Consider the following 23,205-nt stretch of genomic DNA (forward strand, 5'->3'; position numbering starts at 1 on the left):
GATAGACTGAAGCTATAGACTGATAGACTGAAGGTATAGACTGATAGACTGAAGGTAATGTGTGATAGACTGAAGCTATAGACTGATAGACTGAAGGTAGAGTGTGATAGAGAGAAGGTAGAGTGTGATAGACTGAAGGTAATGTGTGATAGACTGAAGCTATAGACTGATAGAGAGAAGGTAGAGTGTGATAGAGAGAAGGTAGAGTGTGATAGACTGAAGGTAGAGTGTGATAGACTGAAGGTAGAGTGTGATAGACTGAAGCTATAGACTGATAGACTGAAGCTATATACTGATAGACTGAAGCTATAGACTGATAGACTGAAGATATAGACTGATAGACTGAAGGTATAGACTGATAGACTGAAGGTATAGACTGATAGACTGAAGGTAGAGTGTGATAGAGAGAAGGTAGAGTGTGATAGACTGAAGGTAATGTGTGATAGACTGAAGCTATAGACTGATAGACTGAAGCTATAGACTGATAGACTGAAGGTATAGTGTGATAGAGAGTAGGGTAGAGTTGGTTAGAGAGAAGGTAGAGTTTGTTAGAGAGAAGGTAATGTGTGATAGACTGAAGGTAGAGTGTGATAGAGAGAAGAAAGTCTGACACTTGAGAGATGAGACAGATGACAGTGATTGTTTTCTGGCACTCGGATCTGGGTGTGTCACAGACACAGCATTTAAGATACTCAGGTGATCTTCTAGCTGTCACCCTGGGGGGTGTTCTGGAATAGGATTATGTGCCATTTTACCCACCAGGGGTGTGGTGACAGTGGTATTATGAGATCAACACTAGAACATACAATCTGTCTGCAGAGACTGACCTAAGGGTTGTGGTTAGGGTTGCAGTATAAGGACATACGGAAAGAGAAACTAGACCCCAGCTCCTCTCGCCCCCCCTTGTTACTTGGCTTCTAACTCAATCTGCTGATTCACTCATGGGAAAATCTGTGCTTACATCTCAAAAGCCGCGTGAGCACGGGTTAACATGTGGATGTCCAATCAAGACCACCGATCACTGTACAGGTTGATCAGACGTCTCATCTGCTCAGCTTATCTTCGTTACGACCAGATTCCCTTCTAAGCTACATTTCTTGGACTACTTTTGCTATCCAACATTTTTAATACTATCCCAACACTGCCGTAGAAAAAAAAAGCAAATATGAGAATCTCTCCAACACAAACATGCTGAGTATTTGTGTATATATATATATATATATATATATATATATATATATATGTGTGTGTGGGTGTGTGTGTGAGAGAGAGAACAAGGGACAGAAAAAATGAAAGTGCCGAATTCACACAGACAGGTCTAATTAATTTACAGAGAAAGCCGTGAAATTCATTTTAAAGGATTAATGCAGACGGGTCTGGACTGGTTGGATCACGTCCATGTTATTAACGGACGCCAAAACTGTCTTCACAAGTCTTGACGAGTGCGAACAGTCCTCCGTCTTGCACTCCGCGTTACAGCGTAATGGACGGCGGCCAAGACGAATGATTTGCAAAAGAAAAAAAATATATATAAAAGAAAAAAAAGAAGACCTGACTTATGGGGTCACATTCTAACATTACAGGTCAAAACAACCAAAGGGAGGCAAAAGGCAACAAGCTGGGAGAGCAATCAGTGATAAATCCCCAACAGATGGACGAGCTCAGGGAGGAGCCGAGAGAAGCAACGTGTCACCTGACCCTGTTATTCTCCTGTTAATTACAGTACAGGAATCGCTGGCATCGCTGTGCGTGGGTTTGGGTGATCTAGTAACCGGCAGGTTGCTAGATCAAATCCCAGAGTCAGCAAGACAAATGATCGTCCGTTCTGTCTCGGGGCAAGGCAGTAAACCCCAATCAATTCCAGGCTGTTGCGCTGATATTGAATTATGGGGCCGCACTGATTATATGTTATGCAGTCATGCCTAACCCTAACCCTACCTGTTTAAAATGTGAGTTAAAAAAACACCCTTTTTTCAGTCACTTGGATAAAACAATTACACAACAGGAATCCGATACAACACCTGTGTGTGTGTGTGTGTGTGTGTGTGGTTTCTGCGTCCCCACCCTGAAAACTGCTACTTTTTTGGGGGCATTCCTTTCTGTGATTTGAGTGGTTTTTCTTTGCATTTTGTGCATTTATGTACAGTATAGATTAGATGAGCCAGTTACACTGGATAAATGTGTATTGAGAGAGAGAGAGAGAGCAAGAGAGAGAGAGAGAGAGAGAGAGGATGAATAAACAGACAGTCAGGTTCAGGTGTTTTGACGTGGGGTTCAGATAAAGAGGCTGTTTTTAAAACACATCTATTTATTAAACCTACTGAGAAGGGAATTAACCCCTAACTAGTTCAAACCTTCCATTTGTTTACTGCATGTCAACCAATAAGAACCTGGCTTTGCAAAGCCACTTCAACCTGCCAGCTTGATTGTAAAGATAAATGTAACATTGGGGGATGCGAACTCGTCCACCACTTGGACTGGAACTGGTGCCAAGAACGTCGCTACAAGGTGCAGAACCCCACCATAGTTTGGAGCTTTTATTTCTACAGGAGGTGCAGGAAATGACAAAGTTGAACATCCGAGAGCCTGTTTGTACTTCTCGTGAGCTTCTGTCCAATGATAACACACACCCCTGACGTCTGACCTTTTAGCCAATTAACATTTAGGGTCTCATTTCGAATGGCTGACAACCCCAGTCCTTTTCCATACTGTGGTGTCTTTATACAAAACGGTCAGAGAAAACGATTTAGTCCGCCAACAATCGCTCATACAACTCAACTATATACAGTCTTTGATTTTGTGCTATTTCCTTTACAGACAAAAACGTCTGGTGACATTTTTATCCTCTACTCTTGGGACTTAACTGTAAAGTATAGCCATGTCTTTTTCCAAGTCTTCAGAGAAGTCAAATATCTCCTGTTCTATGTTTGAATGATCCGTTCGCAGGGTAATAAAAGTCTGCCTTTGAAAATAATTGTCCTGCATCTGCTGGGCAGAAGGTAATAGAAGAATCCTGTCTGTTTTATGAAACACATATCCTGCTGTTTAAAGAGAAGACTTCAGTCAACAGAAACAATGGCGATAAGCATCACCTCTAACCTTTCAGCTAGAACCAATGAGATCAGCACATTAAGGCTAAAGGCTTGTAGACAAAGAAACATAAATATGTACCTCAGTCTCACAGAAGAACCGCATGACCAGAGAAAATGTTTTGAGTAAAAAGTGTGTTTCCTGTGTCATGCACCGCCCCCCTGCCCTGCCCTGCCCCGCCCCCCTGCCCCGCCCCCCTGCACATGACAAATTCATCTATCAGGGCAGACAGTTGGACTGTAAAAGGTCCATGCAAAGAGGAAACCTGACTAGTCAGTAAGTCCCAGGAGATTTGAGGGAGAAAAGGACATTGTGTCCCATGCAGGACGACAGGTGATAGGTGTGTGTTCATCGGTTTCCCCATGTTTCCGGTTCTTCATTTCGGGGTGCCGGACTTCTTGGGCGTGCTGGGTCTCTTGCCGTGCCACAGGTGACCCGGTAAGGTGAACGCGTCCACGCTCATCGACAGGGTCTTGGACGGGATGCAGCTGAACTGTTTCCTGTCAGAGCTGTACTTGTAGATGGACTCCACGAGGGCGGGGCTTATGACCCGCGGGCCCACCCCCGCCAGCCGGACCAGCTCGTCGGCCTCGGGGCTCATGGTGTAGACGGCTCGGAACTGACAGTTGGAATCCCGGAACAGAATCAGGAAGTGGTTGGCTGGACTCTTTTCCATCTCCTGGTGAGGGAAGGGAGAGGAGGAGAAGGAGAGGCGGAGAGGAAGAGAGGAGGAGAGGAATAGAGGAGGAGAGGAGAAATTGAAGAGAATACTAGGTGTGAGTAAGCGTAAAAAGCTTGTTCGTCAGGTTTGTCAGGACTCCTAGAACCATCCACGGGTGGTTTTTACGCGTGTTTGGGGATGTTGTCCTGCTGGAAGGCTGCAGTTCTTATTACTCTTAATCACTAGTAGCACTTTGAAGTGATACAAATGGTGAATTAAGATTTCATCAATCCATACACTTAGTAAACAATAAGATAACATTTGGTTTTTAATTGGGGACTCTGTTAGTAGTTTTAAATGTGGAGTCAAAGTGAGACCCAGATCTTTGAAATGAACCCAGTAAAATGAAGAATAGTGATGACTGGGAACCTCCATTATCTTGTTCTTCTGTGTCTCGTTGACTTTCCCTGCCAGACAGCAGCGAGACAACGCATTGTGGATGATGTACTTATTAGACTTGAAGCTCGGCTCTTTGAACAGTTTCGGCCCTGAGACAGACAGACACCAAGAGACACACACACTTTGAGTTAGGGCACAAACTGTAATTCAAGACAGATCTGCCATCATTCCATTTCCTGTACATGGTGTCGTACCGGTGTATTCTGGGATGGATGGGGAGGAGCCATTGGATTCATTCTCCCAGTCCTTATCCCCATTCTGATTGACCAGCCGGCTTGGTGACATCAGACGGCAGGGCGAATCGGGTTGGCTAGTTTGGAGGGGGCGTGGGACAAGAGAATATTATTTTATCATATAGTTGAAATATCTATCTAGCCTATGTACATCTATCTCTCTATATACTCACCCATTCTCTTGTCTACAGTTCCCTCATAAGTATTTAGACAGCGACATGCTATTTCAATTCATTTTTAAAACGTGGCACAACAAAAGTCTGATTGTACCATTTCAAGTAGCATTTGAAACCCAGCTGTGTTTCAAACTTGGCAATAGTCAGACATACAATCAGATGAGACAGATTCAGTTAGGATCTGTCACCACAGCACTTAATTATTTGAGGTACTGTGGTTACAACCCAGTATATACCCTGGAGACAAACCAAGTACAGACAAGAATCTGAGTCTAACAGAAAGACAGAGAGCAATGAAGAGATGGGAAAGGAAAAATATAGGAAAGTCAGGATCAGAGAAAATGGTTACCTTGGTTTGTTGCTTGGGCGAGTGATGCTTTTGTCAGGAACATTGTTGTCAGGGGCTACCTGGTCCGGGGCCGCCTGGTCGGGGGCCGCCTGGTCGGGGGCCGCCTGGTCGGGGGCCGCCTGGTCCGGGGCCGTCTGGTCCGGGGCCGTCTGGTCCGGGGCCGTCTGGTCCGGGGCCGTCTGGTCCGGGGCCATGTTTCCTGAATCATCAGTCGTAGCAGCCAAGTTAAGAGAGGAATGAGAGTACACCTTAGTTAACTTAGAACCTGGAGACAGAACCAGACAGAGAGGGGGAGGAGTCAGCATAGGAAGGGGACAGGGAGAGAAGGAGACAGGGAGAAAGAGGGAGACAGGGAGACAGGGGGAGAGGGGGAGAGGGAGACAGAGGGAGGGGGGGAGAGGGAGACAGAGGGAGAGAGAGGGAGACAGGGGGAGAGGGAGACAGGGGGAGAGGGGAATTAGAGAGAGACATTTGAACGTAGCAGTGGAGCAGAACTAGAATGCATGTCTCGTCCCACCACTGCTAACACACACACACACACACACACGTCCCACCACTGCTAACACACACACACACGTCCCACCACTGCTAACACACACACACACACACACACACACGTCCCACCACTGCTAACACACACATTACCCATAGGGCCCTTGGCCGGGCTGCGGGACAGCTGTGACTCCTCACGGGTCACACTCTGAGGTCGCGGGCGAGGCTTCTTTATGGAGCCCCGTCCCTGATTGTTGTGCTTCTGTTGTAGCACCTTCTCCAGATCGGCCATGATGCGTATCTGCTGCCGATGGGCGTATTCCCTCCGGGTGAAATCACCCCGACGACCAGGCGTGCTTGGGGGAGTGAGGGAGGGGACGCCAGCGGCAGGGGCAGGGGTACAGGAGGTGGGAGGAGTGTGGGGGAGACAGCCTCTCAGCTCCTCAGCAGATCGTGGTCTGAAAGGAGAAAAGGTAGATAATACACCTGTCTGTGTCTGTCTGTCTTTCTCTGTCTGTGTCTGTCTGGCTGCGTCTTTGTCTGTGTTTGTCTGTGTCTGTCTTTTTCTGTCTGTCTATCCATCTGTGTGTCTGTCTGTGTGTGTCTGTCTGTCTGTCTGTCTATGTCTGTGTGTCTGTCTGTCTGTTACCGGCTCTCTCTGTCATTTTCATATCTTTTCTTCAGTTCCTCTGTTCTTTTCTGCTGTCGTTCCAACAGAGCAGCTCTCCGCTGAGCCATCTCATCTTCACAACGCACATCCTCCTACACACACACGCACGCACGCACATGCACGCACGCACGCACGCACATGCACCCGCACAGGTGTTATGAGTGATTACTGTAATGTAATTACAACCACATTAAACACATAACTTAATTAAACCCGTTTCTACACCTACGTGTCTGTCTGTCAGATTCCTGTTCTCACCTTGAAGAAGAAACCCAACCCCCCTTTTCCCTCCAGGTCGGTCTGCTCCACGGGTTCCATCGTGTGCTCCAAGAGTTCTGTGTTCTGTGTCATTTTTACTCTGGGTTCCACAGCAGTTACTCTGGGTTCTACTATGGGTTCCAAAGAATCGGAAGGTTCCATTGGTTCTCCCGAAGTTGGTTCTGTGTGGTCGCTCATGGAGTCAGAGAAGAACTCCTGTCCTTCTGTGTCAGTTGGCTCGTCGCTGCCCCCCTCTGGTCCTCCCAGGGATGACAACGACACCTCCATCAGACTGCAGCGCTTTCCTCCTGCTTCTCCTCCTGTTCTTCCTCCTGCTCCACTTCCCCCAGCCTCCATTCCTCCTCCGCAGTACGCGGCTGACAGTGATAGCGTCTCGCTCTCAAAGGAGCACTCTGAGGGGGCACCGGAGCTGCTGCCGCCTCCCCCAGGAGGACCTCTCTTGTTCTGGGGAAACACGGGCAGGCCTCCCCCTCCTCCCTCCAGCTCCTCCAGCTCCAGGCTGAACTGGGTGGGTGTCTCGCCAGAACCCGTGTCCGAGGCACTCTCCTCCGGCCGCGGCACTGGGGCGGGCGGGGGGTCCTTGGGGGTCCGGGGGCTGCCGATACGGAAGGAGGAGGCGGTCTGCACCTGACACTGGCTGGGGGACACCCGTCTTAGGTGGGGCAGGGAGTCCACGTGCTGGGCGGGGGTGAGAACACGGGTCGAAGGGGGGAACTTGAGCTCTGAGGGGCGGGGGTGGGGGTGGGAGGTCCGCGGGTGGTGTTTGGGGCTACGGGGGGCAGAGGACGAGGAGGAGTGGATCTTGGTGCGAGGGGCAGGGCAGGAGGAGGACATAGGCGTTTTGGGAGGAGTGGAGGATAAGTGGGCGTGGCCTTTGCGGGAGCCGTTGTTAGCGGGGGAGGAGGGTTTGACACCCGCGGGGATCATCCAGGCCTTACTGAGGCTCTTGGTCGGAGTCGGGGTGGGACTTTTAGTCGGGGTCCGAGTTGGACTCTTGGTCGGGGTGAGACATTTGTTGGGCGTCTTGGGTGGTGTTCTGGGTGTGGTTTTAGGTGTGGTTTTGGGTGTGGTCCTCTGACCCATCAGCTGTTGTTGTTGCCGTGTCAGTTTCTGCATGTCGTCCTGTAGTGACCTCAGAGCCTCCGTCAGCTTCAGCACCACCTCGTTGCACTCCCCCAGGACAGCCCCTCCACCCTGCTCAGGAACCTCCACGTTCCCCGCCCCTTTCCTCGTATCCACGGAGAAAGTCACCTGCTTCTCCAACCGTGGCAGGAGGCGGGAGCTCCCTTCTTCCGCTTTCTCCTTCCCTTTCTCCCTCTCCTCCTTCTCCTCCTCCTCTTTCAGCTGCTCCTCCATGCGTGTGAGGCGCTCCTCCAGAGGTATGGGGTCCTCTTCTCCCTCCCCTCCCCCTTCTCCCTGCTCTCTCTTCAGCTGCAGGAAGGCTGTCTTGCCCAGCCTCTGCCTGTGCCTGGTGAATATGGCCTCTATGCGTCTCTTCTGGGCCTCGATGGCTCTGCGTTTCTCTTCCAGGCGAACGCCCAGCTCCCAGGCCTCTGTACCCGGCTCAGGGTGCCTCCCACCTGGGCTGGCCTGGCGGCCAGGGGTCCCCGGGTTGGAGGAGGCGTGGAGGGTGGGGGTCCCTGGGTTGGAGGAGGCGTGGAGGGTGGGGGTCCCTGGGTTGGGGCCGCTGAGGGCAGGGGTCGCGGGGTTGGTGACGGACTCCTCCCCCGGCATGCCGGATTGCCTGCGTCTGTCCCGGCGCTCCGCAAAACTCGTCATTCGCGGGCTGCCACCACCAGTGTTGTTGACGCTTCCGTTTCCTTGACGACCATGGGCGGGGCGGACGTTGCCAGGGGCATTTCTAGGGGCGTCGTCGGAGGCTTCAGAGGAATCCATGCTCCCGTCGCGGAGGACCGAGTCGTCGTCTCTTGAGCCCTTCGAGGAACGTCTCCCCCTATCATCCATCTCTCCCTTCTCCCCGTCTCCCCCTCTCGGTCTCTTCCCCTCACCCCCGTCCACTCTTATTGGCCGGTAAAGCATTCCGGTATGACAGGGGGCGGAGCTGCTCAGCTGGGTGAGGTTGTCTTCAGGAGAATGAAGGAAGAAACCAGCGGGAGCACCTTCCGGACGCAGGCGGGGCTCTGGCCTCTTTACTGCTTTTTTCTCCCCTCCCCGCTCTCCTTTCCCTCCTCCTCCTCCTCTTTCTGCTCCTCCTTTCCCTCCTCCAGGAGCATGGCTGACCTGCAGGGCCTCCTCGATGGTCGGCAGCTCGCCAAGGGGAGGTGTGTGTGAGTGCGCATGTGGGCCCCAGGAGGAGTGCTTCGGGGCAGAGGAGCTGACAAGGTGACTCAGGTCCTCGGGGGGGCTGTAGGGAACCCGTGTCATCCCCGATGACTTCATGCCCGATGAGGTCATCGTGGCCGGGACGCCGGCGGTCAGGCTGTCAGAGCTGGCGGAACGCACAGGGTTGCCCATGACGACATCCACGTCACTGTCCAGACCGAATGGAATACTGAAGGTCACAGCCGAGAGAGGACGACTGGAGGGAATGGGGGAGGGAGGGAGGGAGGGAGGGGGAGAGAGAAAAACATCAGCCATCTTGAGGTTCCGGGGTATGGTAAATACGGTACCTAACAGCTGTAACTGGGAGCCCTCTTGCTCACCTGATTTGTTTCTTGGTCCACATGTTTCCCTCTGAACGCGTCGTAAAGAGAAATGTAGTCAGGAAGAGATAACTAACACACACACAGCAGGACGTGTTCAAGAGGATCAGACACAAACTGACCTACAAATAATGACACTCCATTACTTGTAGATCAGTCAGTCATAATCTACGCAAATTTGCCCATGATACAGTGTGCCTGCAGTCGTTTGGATCCTCTTGAACAAATTTAACATTTTATTCAGTTGAGTAAAGTCTTCAAATTAAACATCAAGGAGTCCACTACACCCGAGATAAGTCTCACATCCCCAACGTTTATGCAAACAGAGGAGGGCCAAGTGGAAGGTGGTGATATGGGATTGACCCATGAAGACACAGACACATGATTGAACTACATTTCCCAGAATTCTCATCTTTCACTTACCAGGTGACATAGGTGAGGATATTGGGACAAACGGCTGTTTGAAGATAAAAGAAGGCGATCCGCTGGAAGAAAACAGGGTGTCATGAAAAACGTCTCCAACTAAGACCAGCATGGACTGTGTTTTCCCTGATAAGTACATCATGTTGTGTCCTTCTGGAAATGTAAATAAATGTTGCCTTTTAAATTATCAGACACTCGTATTCTGGTCATACCTGAAGGCACCCTATTGCCTGACTTTGAATCATGCCAATATTCTGTTCAAATTAAATAAAAAACATTAAAAAAATATATATATTCTTAAAACCTCAGTGATACATTTCGGTGGAAATGCCTTGAATTAAATGGATTAGTGCTTCAACTGATGTAGTTTCCCAGTTCTTTGCACTTCAATGTTTCTTCATTCATAAATGTATAGTATCACGGGATGAGCAACTATATATTACCCTAATGAAACCGAACATCTGTGTGCATCAGAGTATGTCACTGTATGTCTCTGTCAGTCTGTGTGGTTTCTTGTTTTTTAGTCCATATTAAAACAAGTGTGTGTCTTTACCTGTTGCTGTTTCCACTGACAGGACTGGTGCAGTCCAATAAACCTGAGGCATCTGTGCGCGCAAACACACACACACACACACACACACACACACACGCGTACACATTAATGTTAGGCAATGAAATCAACACGTTCTTTTGTAGTTCACACACAGACACACATTTCCCCCAGGCCTCCACCCAAGCCTACCCCACACGTCTCCCCCACAGGCCTACCCCACACGTCTCCCCCACAGGCCTACCCCACACGTCTCCCCCACAGGCCTCCCCCACACGTCTCCCCCACAGGCCTCCCCCACACGTCTCCCCCACAGGCCTCCCCCACACGTCTCCCCCACAAGCCTCCCCCACACGTCTCCCCCACAGGCCTACCCCACACGTCTCCCCCACAGGCCTCCCCCACACGTCTCCCCCACAGGCCTCCCCCACACGTCTCCCCCACAGGCCTCCCCCACACGTCTCCCCCACAGGCCTCCCCCACACGTCTCCCCCACAGGCCTCCCCCACACGTCTCCCCCACAGGCCTACCCCACACGTCTCCACCCAGGCCTCCCCCACACGTCTCCACCCAGGCCTCCCCCACAGGCCTCCCCCACAGGCCTCCCCCACAGGCCTCCCCCACAGGCCTCCCCCACAGGCCTCCCCCACACGTCTCCACCCAGGCCTCCCCCACAGGCCTACCCCACTGGTCTACCTGTCAGGTCAATTGGCTGCAAAGGCTTGACAAAGTCGGGTTTCTGCACCTCAAACCATCCCAACAGGTCAGATACGAAGGTCATGATGTTCACCTGAAGAACACAGGACAGGGGTTTGGAATACCACAGCTGTGCTGCGTAGAGCATGGTAAAGTGTTGTATCAGTGTGTACGTGGAGTATGGGTGGGGCGTAGCGCGTGGTAGAGTGTTGTGTCAGTGCGTACGTGCAGTGTGGGCGGGGCGTAGCGCGTGGTAGAGTGTTGTGTCAGTGCGTACGTGCAGTGTGGGCGGGGCGTAGCGCGTGGTAGAGTGTTGTGTCAGTGCGTACGTGCAGTGTGGGCGGGGCGTAGCGCGTGGTAGAGTGTTGTGTCAGTGCGTACGTGCAGTGTGGGCGGGGCGTAGCGTGTGGTAGAGTGTTGTGTCAGTGCGTACGTGAAGTGTGGGCGGTGCGTAGCGCATGGTAGAGTGTTGTGTCAGTGCGTACGTGAAGTGTGGGCGGTGCATAGCGCATGGTAGAGTGTTGTGTCAGTACGTACGTGCAGTGTGGGCGGGGCGTAGAGCAGGTCCTCCAGGGCTAGGGGGCAGCAGCTCTGCAGGCTGGTCTCACAGAAGTCTTTAATCATCTGCAGGTTATAGAGGCTGTCTGCCACCGACATGGTGTCCTTCAGACAGACATCTGGAGAAAAGCACACGGTCAGAGTGTGTGTGTGTGTGTGTGTGTAGGGGGGGTGGGGGCATCATTTATGTTTTATTTTGGAGGTTTCGGTCTCCTCAGATGGAAATCCCCAATTTGATTTCATTTGCAACGTTTTAAGAGCAATTCTGATTTCAAATGACGGCCAGGCAGAAGGCATCCGGTGGCGATGGGGGCTGGGATTTGGGGAGGTGTGTGTGTTTTACCTGTGTGTGTGTTTTACCTGTGTGTGTGTGTGTGTCTGTTTTACCTGTGTGTGTGTGTGTGTCTGTTTTACCTGTGTGTGTGTGTGTGTGTGTGTGTGTGTGTGTGTGTACCCTCCAGCGGCAGCAGCTCAGGGCAGTAGTAGTGAAGAACGGCAGCTATTGCACAACCATTAGACAGATCCTTCACTCCTGACACCAGAGGAAAGGTTGGAGTCTGCTTGGACTGAACCTTATCCTTTCTATAGCGGATCTAAGGTGGGAGAGAGGGAGGGAGACAAGAGAGGAAGTGTGAGGAGAAAAAGGAGGAGGAGAGTAGAGGCCATAGGATGAGAGAAAGAAAGAAGATATTACCGTCACATTGTAAAATTAGTTATAAATCCCAGAATCCCTCCTACTGTACAAATGACTTTGAATGCTGTTTACAGAAAGATCAACGGAACAATCAAGACATTTCACAGACTCCAAAGCCAGCCAACAATCCACTAAAACTGCAGAGAAAGAAAACAGGACAAAACAAAGCATAAAACCGTACAGATTGACAGGACAGACTTCCAACAAGACAAAGGATAAACGTGAAGTGTGAATGGAGCAGCTTCAGCTGAGAATATACCGCCCCCTGGTGGACATGCAGTGGAACAACAGGCAGTAACACCACAAGGCACCTGGGTGACAGGTGGACAAAAAGAGAAACAAGTGAAAACCTGGTCCTGAGAACCACAGGTGTAGGGGCCCTGGTCCGGGAGAGCCAAAGGCCGTTTTATCACACCGACCATAAAGATCAGATTCGTTAAAGTACCAGGTCTCTAAGAGGTTGTCAATCACTGAATCGATACATTAGAACAGCTAGTTGGGTGGGGTGGCCCTGCTGGGATAAAACCCTGCGGTTCTCCAGAAACAGGGATGGCTACGCCTGGCCAGGCCGGGAGAACCATGTTTGCAGCTTGATGTGAGAGCGGTATGGTAGAGGCTCAGTTTATGGTAACGAAGAGCAACGAAGCCAGGAGGTATTATGGCTTCACTGCGATAGACTGACTAATTTACAAATAATGGTTAGAGGTTATTTGTGATGCCAGGTGATTTGTAGATCAGTTAGTCTTTCGTCGGCTGCAACGTCGAGCAAAGCAACAATGAATATGCCGTCCGTGACGAACCACGCACTGTCTCCCGCTCCAACAAATTACATTTTGTAAATGCCGGATGTCTGTGATAGCATGCGTTGTTCAAGTTTCGTCAAAATCTTGCCAACAGTGTTCGAGGCATCACGTACATTAGCAAGACTCACTTGATCCGAACAGATCAACAGACGTACCCAGTATGACCGTATGTTTTGACGTAAACGTTCTTGAGTCTTGGAAGCACGTGCAGCCAAATGTTACGCTGCATAGATTCTACGCCAAATTGTGACGTGCCAGAATGCGCATTTGTGCCAGACCACGCCCCCACAAATCTTTATTAGTCAGTACCATTTTGTCTTATGCACTAATCAAAAAGCAGCCTATAGAATTGAGCCAAATTTTACAGGGTTTTAATGTTGAGTCTTGTTCAGACCGGACAGACCAGATCGGTGCCAGTTGTAACAGTTTGGTCCGTTACGGCACACCATGATGGGCTCTTGATTGGATGCTTTCCTTGTGAGGAGTAACCCGTTTAACCACAGGACATAAGCTGGAACGAGGTGAGGGCAATAAAGCCTCCTTGGCCAATCAGTGTAATTTAGAAAAGACCAGGTCTTCATGTCAAGAACACATATTACGTCCCAACCAGGTCAGTGGCGTCTGAAGTTCAGCCCACAGACGCACAGAGTGGGCGCGGTTCAGCATTTCATTGTAGAATTCCAAGACCCAAACAGGCGAGAAGGCCCGCGAAGGGGTTCTGGAGGCTTTCAGAAAAGCCCGAGACGTTATCAGCCCTGGTGTGTTAAATTAAGCGTGTAACTAGAACAAGAATGTGCAACGACAGGAAACAGTGGTGAACTAGAAATAAACACATGAGAAACATATGCAGCCTGTCCATCCAGCCACGGTGTTGGAGGGGCCGCGATTGGTCCGTTAGTCTGTCCGTCAGTTAGTCCGTCAGTCAGCTGAGACAGACAGGGGACACGGGAAGGAGGAGGAGGAAGAGGAGGAGGAGGAGTGGCGTATACATTACCACTGGAGGTTTATTCCCAGACTCCTTCAAACAAAAAGCGATGGCATGCTGGATGAGGATGGCAGAGAGAAGGACAAGCGTAAGCGCCCAGGTGTCGCCATGGGAACCGGCCAGGGGATGGGAGGGGGCAGAAGAGGTTCACGGTGAGGTCCACAAGAGCCTGGATCTTCTCGTTACCCCCCCTCCAGGGTGAACTTAACCCCAGGTACAGATCTAAGATCAGCTTAACCTCTCCAGTCCTAACCTTAACCATTAGAGAGAGAAATGCAATACTGACCCCAGATCAGAGCGTCTCGTCCCGTCACCCCCTCCGTCATCTTAGGGTAGATGATGAATTGTATAAGTGGTTCAACGCTCATCCAGGATGAGTATTCATTTGTCCCAGAGTGCTAACCTAGGACATCTCTTTCCTTATGGTCGAAAAAAGAAAAAGCCCTACTGATCTTAGATCAGCCCTCCTGGTCACATACGCATCATGAATATGGTCCCAGATTACCTTAAACACACCCTGAGCCTGGGACTATAACCTCTGGGTTTAAAAGGTCAAAGTTCATAAGGTCAGTGTAATGTACAGTCAGCTATGTCACAAACTCAACACCATTTATAGATGAGAGATGGGAGGAGAGACCGAAGGAGAGGAAAGAAGGGATGACAGGAGGAGAGACCGAAGGAGAGGAAAGAAGGGATGACAGGAGGAGAGAACGAAGGAGAGGAAAGAAGGGATGACAGGAGGAGAGAACGAAGGAGAGGAAAGAAGGGATGACAGGAGAGAACGAAGGAGAGGAAAGAAGGGATGACAGGAGAGACCGAAGGAGAGGAAAGAAGGGATGACAGGAGGAGAGACCGAAGGAGAGGAAAGAAGGGATGACAGGAGGAGAGACCGAAGGAGAGGAAAGAAGGGATGACAGGAGGAGAGACCGAAGGAGAGGAAAGAAGGGATGACAGGAGGAGAGACCGAAGGAGAGGAAAGAAGGGATGACAGGAGGAGAGACCGAAGGAGAGGAAAGAAGGGATGACAGGAGGAGAGACCGAAGGAGAGGAAAGAAGGGATGACAGGAGGAGAGAACGAAGGAGAGGAAAGAAGGGATGACAGGAGGAGAGACCGAAGGAGAGGAAAGAAGTGATGACAGGAGGAGAGAACGAAGGAGAGGAAAGAAGGGATGACAGGAGGAGAGAACGAAGGAGAGGAAAGAAGGGATGACAGGAGGAGAGAACGAAGGAGAGGAAAGAAGGGATGACAGGAGGAGAGAACGAAGGAGAGGAAAGAAGGGATGACAGGAGGAGAGAACGAGGGAGAGGAAAGAAGGGATGACAGGAGGAGAGAACGAAGGAGAGGAAAGAAGGGATGACAGGAGGAGAAAGAGAGAAGAAAATAGCATTTCCAAAGAGCATGAAGACATTGTTTTATTTTCACAGATTTTCAGAACTTTACCCATCCCTGTCCAAATAAAAAGAGAGTGTGAAAAATGGGACAGAGAGGAAGAGAAGAGATAGAAGAGAGAGAATAGGGCCAAAAGAGAGAGAGAGAAGACAATGAGACTGAGATAAATGGGGGACACTTACTGGGACCAGTTTCCAGTACCAGCGGTTGGGACACTGTCAGACAAAAGGAAGGAATGGGAGGCAGGTGGAACGAAAGAGAGAGGAGGGGCAGGAGATAGAGAGGAGAGAGCGAGAGAGAGAGGAGAGAGAAGAGAGAAAAAGAGAGGAAGAAAGAGAGACCAGGGGAAGCGTTAAAGAGTTTAGGGAGACAGCAGGTCTTAGTTACTATTTAGAAAGACTGTGTGTGTGTGTGTGTGACAGTGGCCCTCATTTATCAAAAGTGCGTACACCAAATTTCCAGCCTACACCTGGCGTACACCCAAAACCACGGTGACTTTGAGATTTATCAATATGGACGTTGGCGTACGGCACTCTCAAATCCTACGCCAGCTCAGGAGGTGGTGTACGCACGTTTAGAGTTAGTGCGGAAATGCGCAGAAAAAAAAATCCTAACGCACTGACAAACTAAAAGATATGATATATCATGACCCACTGTAAAACTTTTTCTGTGCAACATGGACTTCAAGGTTTAATTTGTGTGACTTTACCAAAGCATTTGATTTATATGTATTCCTTCAGATGCGAGCCTGTGCGCTTTACATGACGTTTCAGGGTTTGGCCCGGCAGTTGCGCACGGACTGGGTTCAGTAATAAAAGGCTTTCAATGACCAAAATATAATTCAGACTGACAAAATAATAAAAATGACATTCTTCTTCTAAATAACAATAAACTTCATTAATAATAAAAATCATAAAATAATAAGACGAATATTACAAATTGTCATGCAATTATTAATGTGAATGAATGGTACTCCACATCACATCATCATCATCACTATTGAACACCCCCACACTATTAACAGCACTCGTAATTTCTACCTCCCTGGTGATCGTCTCAATCTCCACGTCAGAGAAGTTTCTCTTTTTTGCCGTCTTCCGTGTGTCCATGGCGTAAAATGAGGGCGTGGGGGAAGCGGAGACTTGAATATATAGGGGCGTGTTATTCTAATGACGATCGTTTTCAGCCGCGGCATTTATCAAGGGCAGGTATTGCGTACACCTGGATTTTAAAGGTACGCACAGCTTCATAAATCAGGCGGTGAAAGGTGTGTAAGCAAAATCTTACGCCAACATATACGCCCGTTTCTACGCAAGAATGATAAATGAGGGCCAGTGTGTGTGAAGGTTTGTGTGTGTGAGAGAAGGTCTGAGCTAGAATGTGTACTAACGGCTGGCTGAACAGGCTGCAGGTCTGTGCAGGTAGGAGCTTCAGGTGCGTCCTGTTCCTCTGTGCTTTCTCTCAGCTTCTGATTCAACTTTGAGGACCGAGGGAGGAGAGAAACAATGGGGGAGAGAAGGGGGAGACAGAGAGAGAAACAATGGGGAGAGAAGGGGGAGACAGAGAGAGAAGATAAAACAATGGCTGTTCCATTCTTACTTATCTGTATTCAATCCTAAAATTACCTAGTTCAATAGAAAGAGCTGGTTGCGCTCTAGAATGACCTGTGTTCCAGAATAACCTGACTGTGTTCCAGACTGGCCTGACTGTGTTCCAGAATAACCTGACTGTGTTCCAGACTGGCCTGACTGTGTTCCAGGCTGGCCTGACTGTGTTCCAGGCTGGCCTGACTGTGTTCCAGGCTGGCCTGACTGTGTTCCAGGCTGGCCTGACTGTGTTCCAGGCTGGCCTGACTGTGTTCCAGGCTGGCCTGACTGTGTTCCAGGCTGGCCTGACTGTGTTCCAGGCTGGCCTGACTGTGTTCCAGGCTGGCCTGACTGTGTTCCAGACTGGCCTGACTGTGTTCCAGACTGGCCTGACTGTGTTCCAGACTGGCCTGACTGTGTTCCAGACTGGCCTGACTGTGTTTTAATGTTCTGTGTGTGTTCTAGTATGATATGCACATGTCCTGGTTGTGTTCTGGCGTTACCCGGTTGACCCAGAAGAGGAGGGCATTCTCCCACGGAGCTCCGCCCCCCATATGGTCCGCCTCTGCCGCCATCTTAACCTTGCCCACCGTCTCCATGGCAGCTAGTGACATCAGCGCATCAATCAGGACCAAGTGAGCTGTCTAGACCAATCACAAAGAGAGAAGCAGACCGTCAGCCGCATGCATGCACACACACACGCCCGCATGCACACAGACACGCCCGCATGCACACAGACACACACACACACACACACGCACCGTCTTGATGGGCGTGTGAACCAGGTCGCTCTCTGTGACGGCTCCATCCTGACCCCAGGGCAAAAGGCCTCTCTTGGTAAGAAGCTGTAGCAGAGCGCTGTTGTCCCCCGGGGGCCCCTGGGCAGCGGGTTGGGAGGCCCCATGGAGCAGGGCGTGGGTCCTGCAGTACAGCTCTGGGGACAGTAGTAGCTTGGAGACGGAGGGCTTTAGATGTTCCTGGTTATACTGGTCTCTATACAGAGGATCCCGTAGCTCAACTGGGACATTCTCTGTGGTGGGGGAGAGGAGAAACCAATGAAGAACTAACTGAACAGACTCTATGGTGGTGGAGAGAGGCTCTGAAGAACTAGAACTCTCATTCAGCCTTGCGTTTTATCACTGGTGCAAATTTTCATACTCATCACTCTGTTATATGCTTCAGTTGACTGGAATACTGACCTCTAGCAGGGTCAGATATTGGCTGATGTTTTTACATGACATAAGGCAGAAATGCAAATACTGCCTGACTATCTAGCAGAGAAAGTTATTTGGAAGAACAGGGGGCGATAAACTTAACGCAGAAAGTTACCGCCTAATCTCTATCCTGCCCCACTCATCAAGGGTGTTTGTGTGACTGATAAACAAACAGGTAACGGAGCGCATTGCGTCCCGCCGTCCTCCAAGTTCAGTCAGGTTCACTTCAGCGACCCGGAAGGTCTAGAACGACATCGGAATCGCCACAGACAGCGGTCAGTGCTGTGAAGCGGTTTTCACCGATCGGGCCGAGGCGTTCGGTCAGTTGTTCCTCTGATCTAAATCTATAATTGGCTTCCTGTTTCGCGAACCAACCAGACGCGCTCTGAAACCGGTCAGTACAGTGAAAATGTAGGGAAGGACGAAGGTGATGTGCAATGCCCTTTCCCTCCTCCAAACCGCACATCGCACAGGGGAGGAAGATAATGTCATCATCTGCATGAAGAACTCCAGTTCAACTAGGCAACAAAGAGGGTGTGCGTGTGTGTGAGAGTGACAGAGTTTGTGTGAGCCCGTCTCCTCAGGGAGCCAGACAAGTTGGACTCGGGCATCTTGCACGCAACATGCAGGCAGCACCCTAGGAGAGGGTTGCTTTCCACTAAAGACACACTCTACTGCAACAGACACACATCCCTCAGCTTCCACCAGTGACCCACATTTCCATAAGAACCAGGCAGGATAATCTGAGTGATTGTGGCAGGCTCTCCACTGGAAAATAAATTGGAGGAATTATCTAACTCTGGACTTCTCCTCACTCCTCTCCCCCTCTCGTCTCCCCCCTGTCCTCTCCCCTCATCTCATCTCCTCCAGTCTGTTATGAGTGGGCTCCAGAAGAGAGAAAGAGTCTAGTAATTCTAGAAGCAAGGGAAAGACTGGTGTGATGGTGCAACTCTGTTTATAGCCACTGTATGCATGCAACAATAGTCTCTCATTCTCTCACACACACGGGACTGTATTTCTAAATTTGTGGGGACACAAAAACATTTAACCTTAACCCCTAAACGTAACCTCACAATAACCTAGCCCTAATGCCTAACCCTAACCCATAATGGTTCAATTCAGAAAATCTAGTTTTTCCTGTAGGGGACGTCCCTTCATGGTCAATATTGTAACTTTTCACTTACCTTTGCTGACTTTAGTGTCATCGTCTTACACACACAAACACACACACACACAGACTGGTTTTTGTGAAATGTGGGGACCAGAAAAACAAAATTCCATGCTCCCTTGCCCTAACCTTAACCCTAACCTTAACCCTAACCCTAACCTAACCCTACCTAACCTCAATAAAGTAACATTTATGGCTAAACTTTACCTAGATATAATGCCTAACCTTAACCCTAAACTTAACCAACAACACCTGGACCTTAAAGAAACCCCAATTCTAAGTCTAAAGTTAATTGTAAGTTTGACCCTAAAACTTAACCCTGAGCCAGAAAATGACTTTTGAAATGTGGGGACATGAAAAATGTCCCCACAAGTCACCTTGTTCAGGTTTTAGTATAGTTATGGGGACAAAATGTCCTGACAAGTCACAAAAACAAACACACACACACACACTCTAGTGGGTTCAGCTTTGTGTCTTCATCACCAGGACATTGGGAATAAATGGAACACTGGTTGCCATGGGAGCAGTGGAAGAGAAGAGGGCCATCCCGTCTCATTCAAAAAGGCATGACTGCGGCTCTGGACTGCTGAACAGGCTCCGACTAACCCAGTTAGCACCGTGCTAATCTAATCGAGTGGAAACAGGCTAACAACGCTAGCGGTAGCAGAAACACACAGGGTGTTTACCGAAGTGCATGAAAAGGAGCGTTGAAACGAACGCATACGATGTCAACATCTGAATGGCATAGCCTGCTCGTCACGTCCTCGTCTCCTGTTCAAAACCATTGACTGAGAAGGCTGGTAGTCCAATTGGTTTCGAGAAGCGATCGAGGGAGGACATGAAGTAATTGAGATTCTACCCTTGTCAGACATAGGATCCTATATTGATCTCGTAAAGTCACTTAACCTTGACATAGTCAATTGATTAGCGTCTAAAATGCCCCTGAAACGAGTGAAAATGAGAAGGCGTGTGCGGGGGCCAAAACAGTTTGATTATTTTTCAAAATTCGCTATATCGTGTATGAGTTATGATGGGAAATTGATGCTGGGTGGATATCCACAAATGAAAACACCCCGAGAGACACGATCCGGTCCAGTAGCAGTACACCGGGCTCTACAACCCCCCCACCCCCCGTACATGGTGAGAATTGTACCATCAGGCAAAACACGCGTAAATCGATAGAGTTAAGAAGCTCTCACATTATAGCCAGGAAGGACGTCTCTCTGGAATAAACTACGTATTCCTCCATTCATTAATAACCAACTCTGCCTTATCTCGGCCCAGAAGCCAGACCCGTGGTCGGAATCTAAAAATGTTTCAGGACACAGTTACAGAGCTCAGCTTTCTACGACTCCCTTCAAATATAAAGGTGTCATACGTTATATATACACATATTATATAATCACACATACATATTTTAGCAGAAACTATTTCCGTGGGAACGTCCCAAGACGCTGCATCCAGCTGAGCACTGCAGACTACATTAAAATTATATAGCCTAATGTGGGCGTGTCCAGCCTGCCGGAAGGCTGACAAAGAAAACCCCAGGTGCGCATGCAAGGGTTTATCATATCCTGCTTGATTACGCCACATGATATACAATATTTACAGGATTATCGTAGCAGAGCCAAACTCAATTTCTGGTCTGCGGTGGTGGCATTACTTTCACATGTACAATTCCCCATTACGATCGCCAAAACACTATCCTGACGTAAATTGACAGGTGGAACTGACCGCCTCTGTTAACCCACTGCTTCCCCTGGAGTCACGGATGGGCAGGCAGAACCTATAGGCGTGTCCTTATGCCTATCCACCATCTCCCTTTGTGGACGCAGTAAGATTGCTTAAACAGGCTAAAGGTGGTATGCAGTGTTTACTTAGCATGGTGTCATCATTGTGCACGCACACAATGCCACTGTTGCTACGAGAACGATCCAACGCCGTACTGTAACCTCCGCGTGCGTATTACTTACTGTCACAAATACGCAGGTGTTCTTTTGGGCTAATGGGTACGCGGTGGGATAACCTGCCTAATCTGATCACTAGACGTAGAATGTGGGCATGAGACACAAACAGGCGGAGAAAGAGATTATCAAGCGGGATCATTATTGACCGTTAGACGAACGGGCCTATAATTGACAAGAGAGCACGGACGCCATCCTCCTCCTCCACACAGCTGTATAAAGCACGCACGGCAAGGCCTTCTCCTTGTGTACATCCTTTCCTATTTTTGATTCGATAGAATGACCACAAGATTTCAAATTAATCAGATACACCCAGGCGCAAGGAGCCTGCAAAAGGTATGGGAAGAAGTGGTTATTAGAGGCTATAGAGGCTCTGTATTTACTTAGTAGATGCTTTGTGCGTGAGAGGCCAGAAATATAACTAGCCTAGCACATTATCAGATGCCTCTGCGCCTTGACCAAATCTGTTTTTAACATTAAATTTCATTAACAGCAAATATCACTACGTGCAAAAGACGCCCAACCCTGGAAGAGCAGCAGCTCTCCGGCCTGTCAGTGTGCATGTTACATGGAAACCTGTTAACGCGAGGAATGTCCACCGGCAAATAGCCCACGATAAATAAATACATCTTACCTGCCGAACCGTAAGACTTCGCAAGTAGCCACCGGACGCTCGCACACACCTTCGCTCGGTTGAAGTCGTACTGATCCAACGGTTTTATCTCCGGCACAGTGGACGTCTTCCTCATCTCACCCGCATCATCCATAGCCCCGACGGTCCACCCAGCCTCTCCCGGGAAGGAAGGAATACCGGGAGAGGAGAAGGGAAGAAGGGGCGGGGGAGGAGTGCAAGCCAGCAATATTGCTACAAAGAAGGGTGTTGCCGCACCCGCAGCGCGGAAAGAAAGGAAAGATATGACGATCGATTTAAATAATCCTATTTGAGGGTTTTTCCCTGACGAATTTAAAATACCGCAGGATGCGGCCTCAATAAGGTAGCCTGTTATCAATTTCCAGTAATTTTTTGGGCGACGTGCTGCCAGCCTGTAACGATGGTCATTGGCATCAGTGGAAGTGAGGACGTTGGGCTGAGTCCGTAGTGATAAATGAATCCGCTGAGACCCGTTACCAGGAAATCTCCCCCTTTCGATAGGCTTTAGTCCAGCTGCACGCGCTATCAGATGTAGGCTGTGTATGTATGTGTCTTTAGATTAGAGCGCCACCGCTCGTTAGACTACGTAAAGCGGGCTGTCGTTTTTTTTGGACATTATAGCCTGTAAAATGCAAGTAGGTTAATTCAACTTTTCTGGAATGAGTAGGCCTATGTAATTCCCTTTTGGATGCTGACATTTTGAGTGCGCAAACTTGGTCTGGCTGCATAGGCTACAGGAGAAATTGTGTCAGGTTGTATTTATAAACCACATAAGAATAAATGCATTTTGTAAGTATTACACGACAAATTATATAGGTCATATTAAGGAATAGGCATATCCTAGCTCCTGGAATCGGAAAGACGCGGGAGAACAAAATCACAGATATAAACAAAGGATGAAATAAACCAGCTTCAGGAAAAGTATTTTCCAAATCACTTAACAGTTTCAATTGAAACTGAATTGTTCCAATACTGGTTTGCGTCACATAAACAAGGTGAGAATACATCCCCTTTTTGTTGACCTATCCCGGGAAATATCTGAGTTTACATCGCGGGTGGTATAGTGATCCGACGCTTAATGTAATGAGGTTAGCCTTAAATAAATGTAAACTCATGTACATTTATATAATATACATAAAGCGACTTAAAGAAGCCAGCGCACTTTTTATTTTTACTGGTCCAGCATACCGTACAGTGCGTTCCATATGGGACAGTAAAGAGTTGTACACCCAAGGCACGTGAAAATATGATAATATAAATATGAGGTAAAAGTTCTGAATTTAACCCTTTGTTTCATTTCGTTTCAACACATTTTAACACCTTAGATTAACAACTGTCAGACTTCCATCGCCCCATTTTATTTAACTGTAGGCTAGGTATTGGGACACAGGTGTTGATCAGCTGTTTCCTGTTGCATTTATCCTTCACACATAAAAAAGCTGCAAACGTG

At 49.1% G+C, this 23,205-nt stretch overlaps 1 protein-coding gene across 6 annotated transcripts; it reads right to left on the minus strand.

The window, feature by feature from the left end:
• Positions 1–2,522: 2,522 nt before the first annotated feature.
• Positions 2,523–22,260, minus strand: LOC105005714 (calmodulin-regulated spectrin-associated protein 3). 6 transcript variants are annotated; one of them, XM_034294518.1, is made up of 19 exons: positions 21,738–22,260; positions 17,519–17,787; positions 17,261–17,401; positions 16,562–16,648; positions 15,354–15,386; positions 13,791–13,838; positions 11,754–11,892; positions 11,279–11,418; positions 10,742–10,835; positions 10,049–10,100; positions 9,496–9,557; positions 9,073–9,103; positions 6,389–8,948; positions 6,110–6,222; positions 5,614–5,918; positions 4,969–5,233; positions 4,405–4,520; positions 4,181–4,299; positions 2,523–3,769 (listed from the first exon to the last, which is right to left on the minus strand). In XM_034294518.1, exons 1-19 carry the CDS (start codon positions 21,868–21,870, stop codon positions 3,467–3,469), a joined length of 5,010 nt encoding a protein of 1,669 aa, XP_034150409.1. In that variant the 5' UTR covers positions 21,871–22,260; the 3' UTR covers positions 2,523–3,466. The 6 variants fall into 6 exon arrangements, with proteins under 6 accessions (XP_034150409.1, XP_034150410.1, XP_034150411.1 ...); XM_034294519.1 differs by lacking the exon at positions 15,354–15,386; XM_034294520.1 differs by lacking the exon at positions 13,791–13,838.
• Positions 22,261–23,205: the final 945 nt, after the last annotated feature.

The sequence above is a fragment of the Esox lucius genome, chromosome 9 (genome assembly GCF_011004845.1).
Source record: "Esox lucius isolate fEsoLuc1 chromosome 9, fEsoLuc1.pri, whole genome shotgun sequence".
Classification (NCBI taxonomy): Eukaryota; Metazoa; Chordata; class Actinopteri; order Esociformes; family Esocidae; genus Esox; species Esox lucius.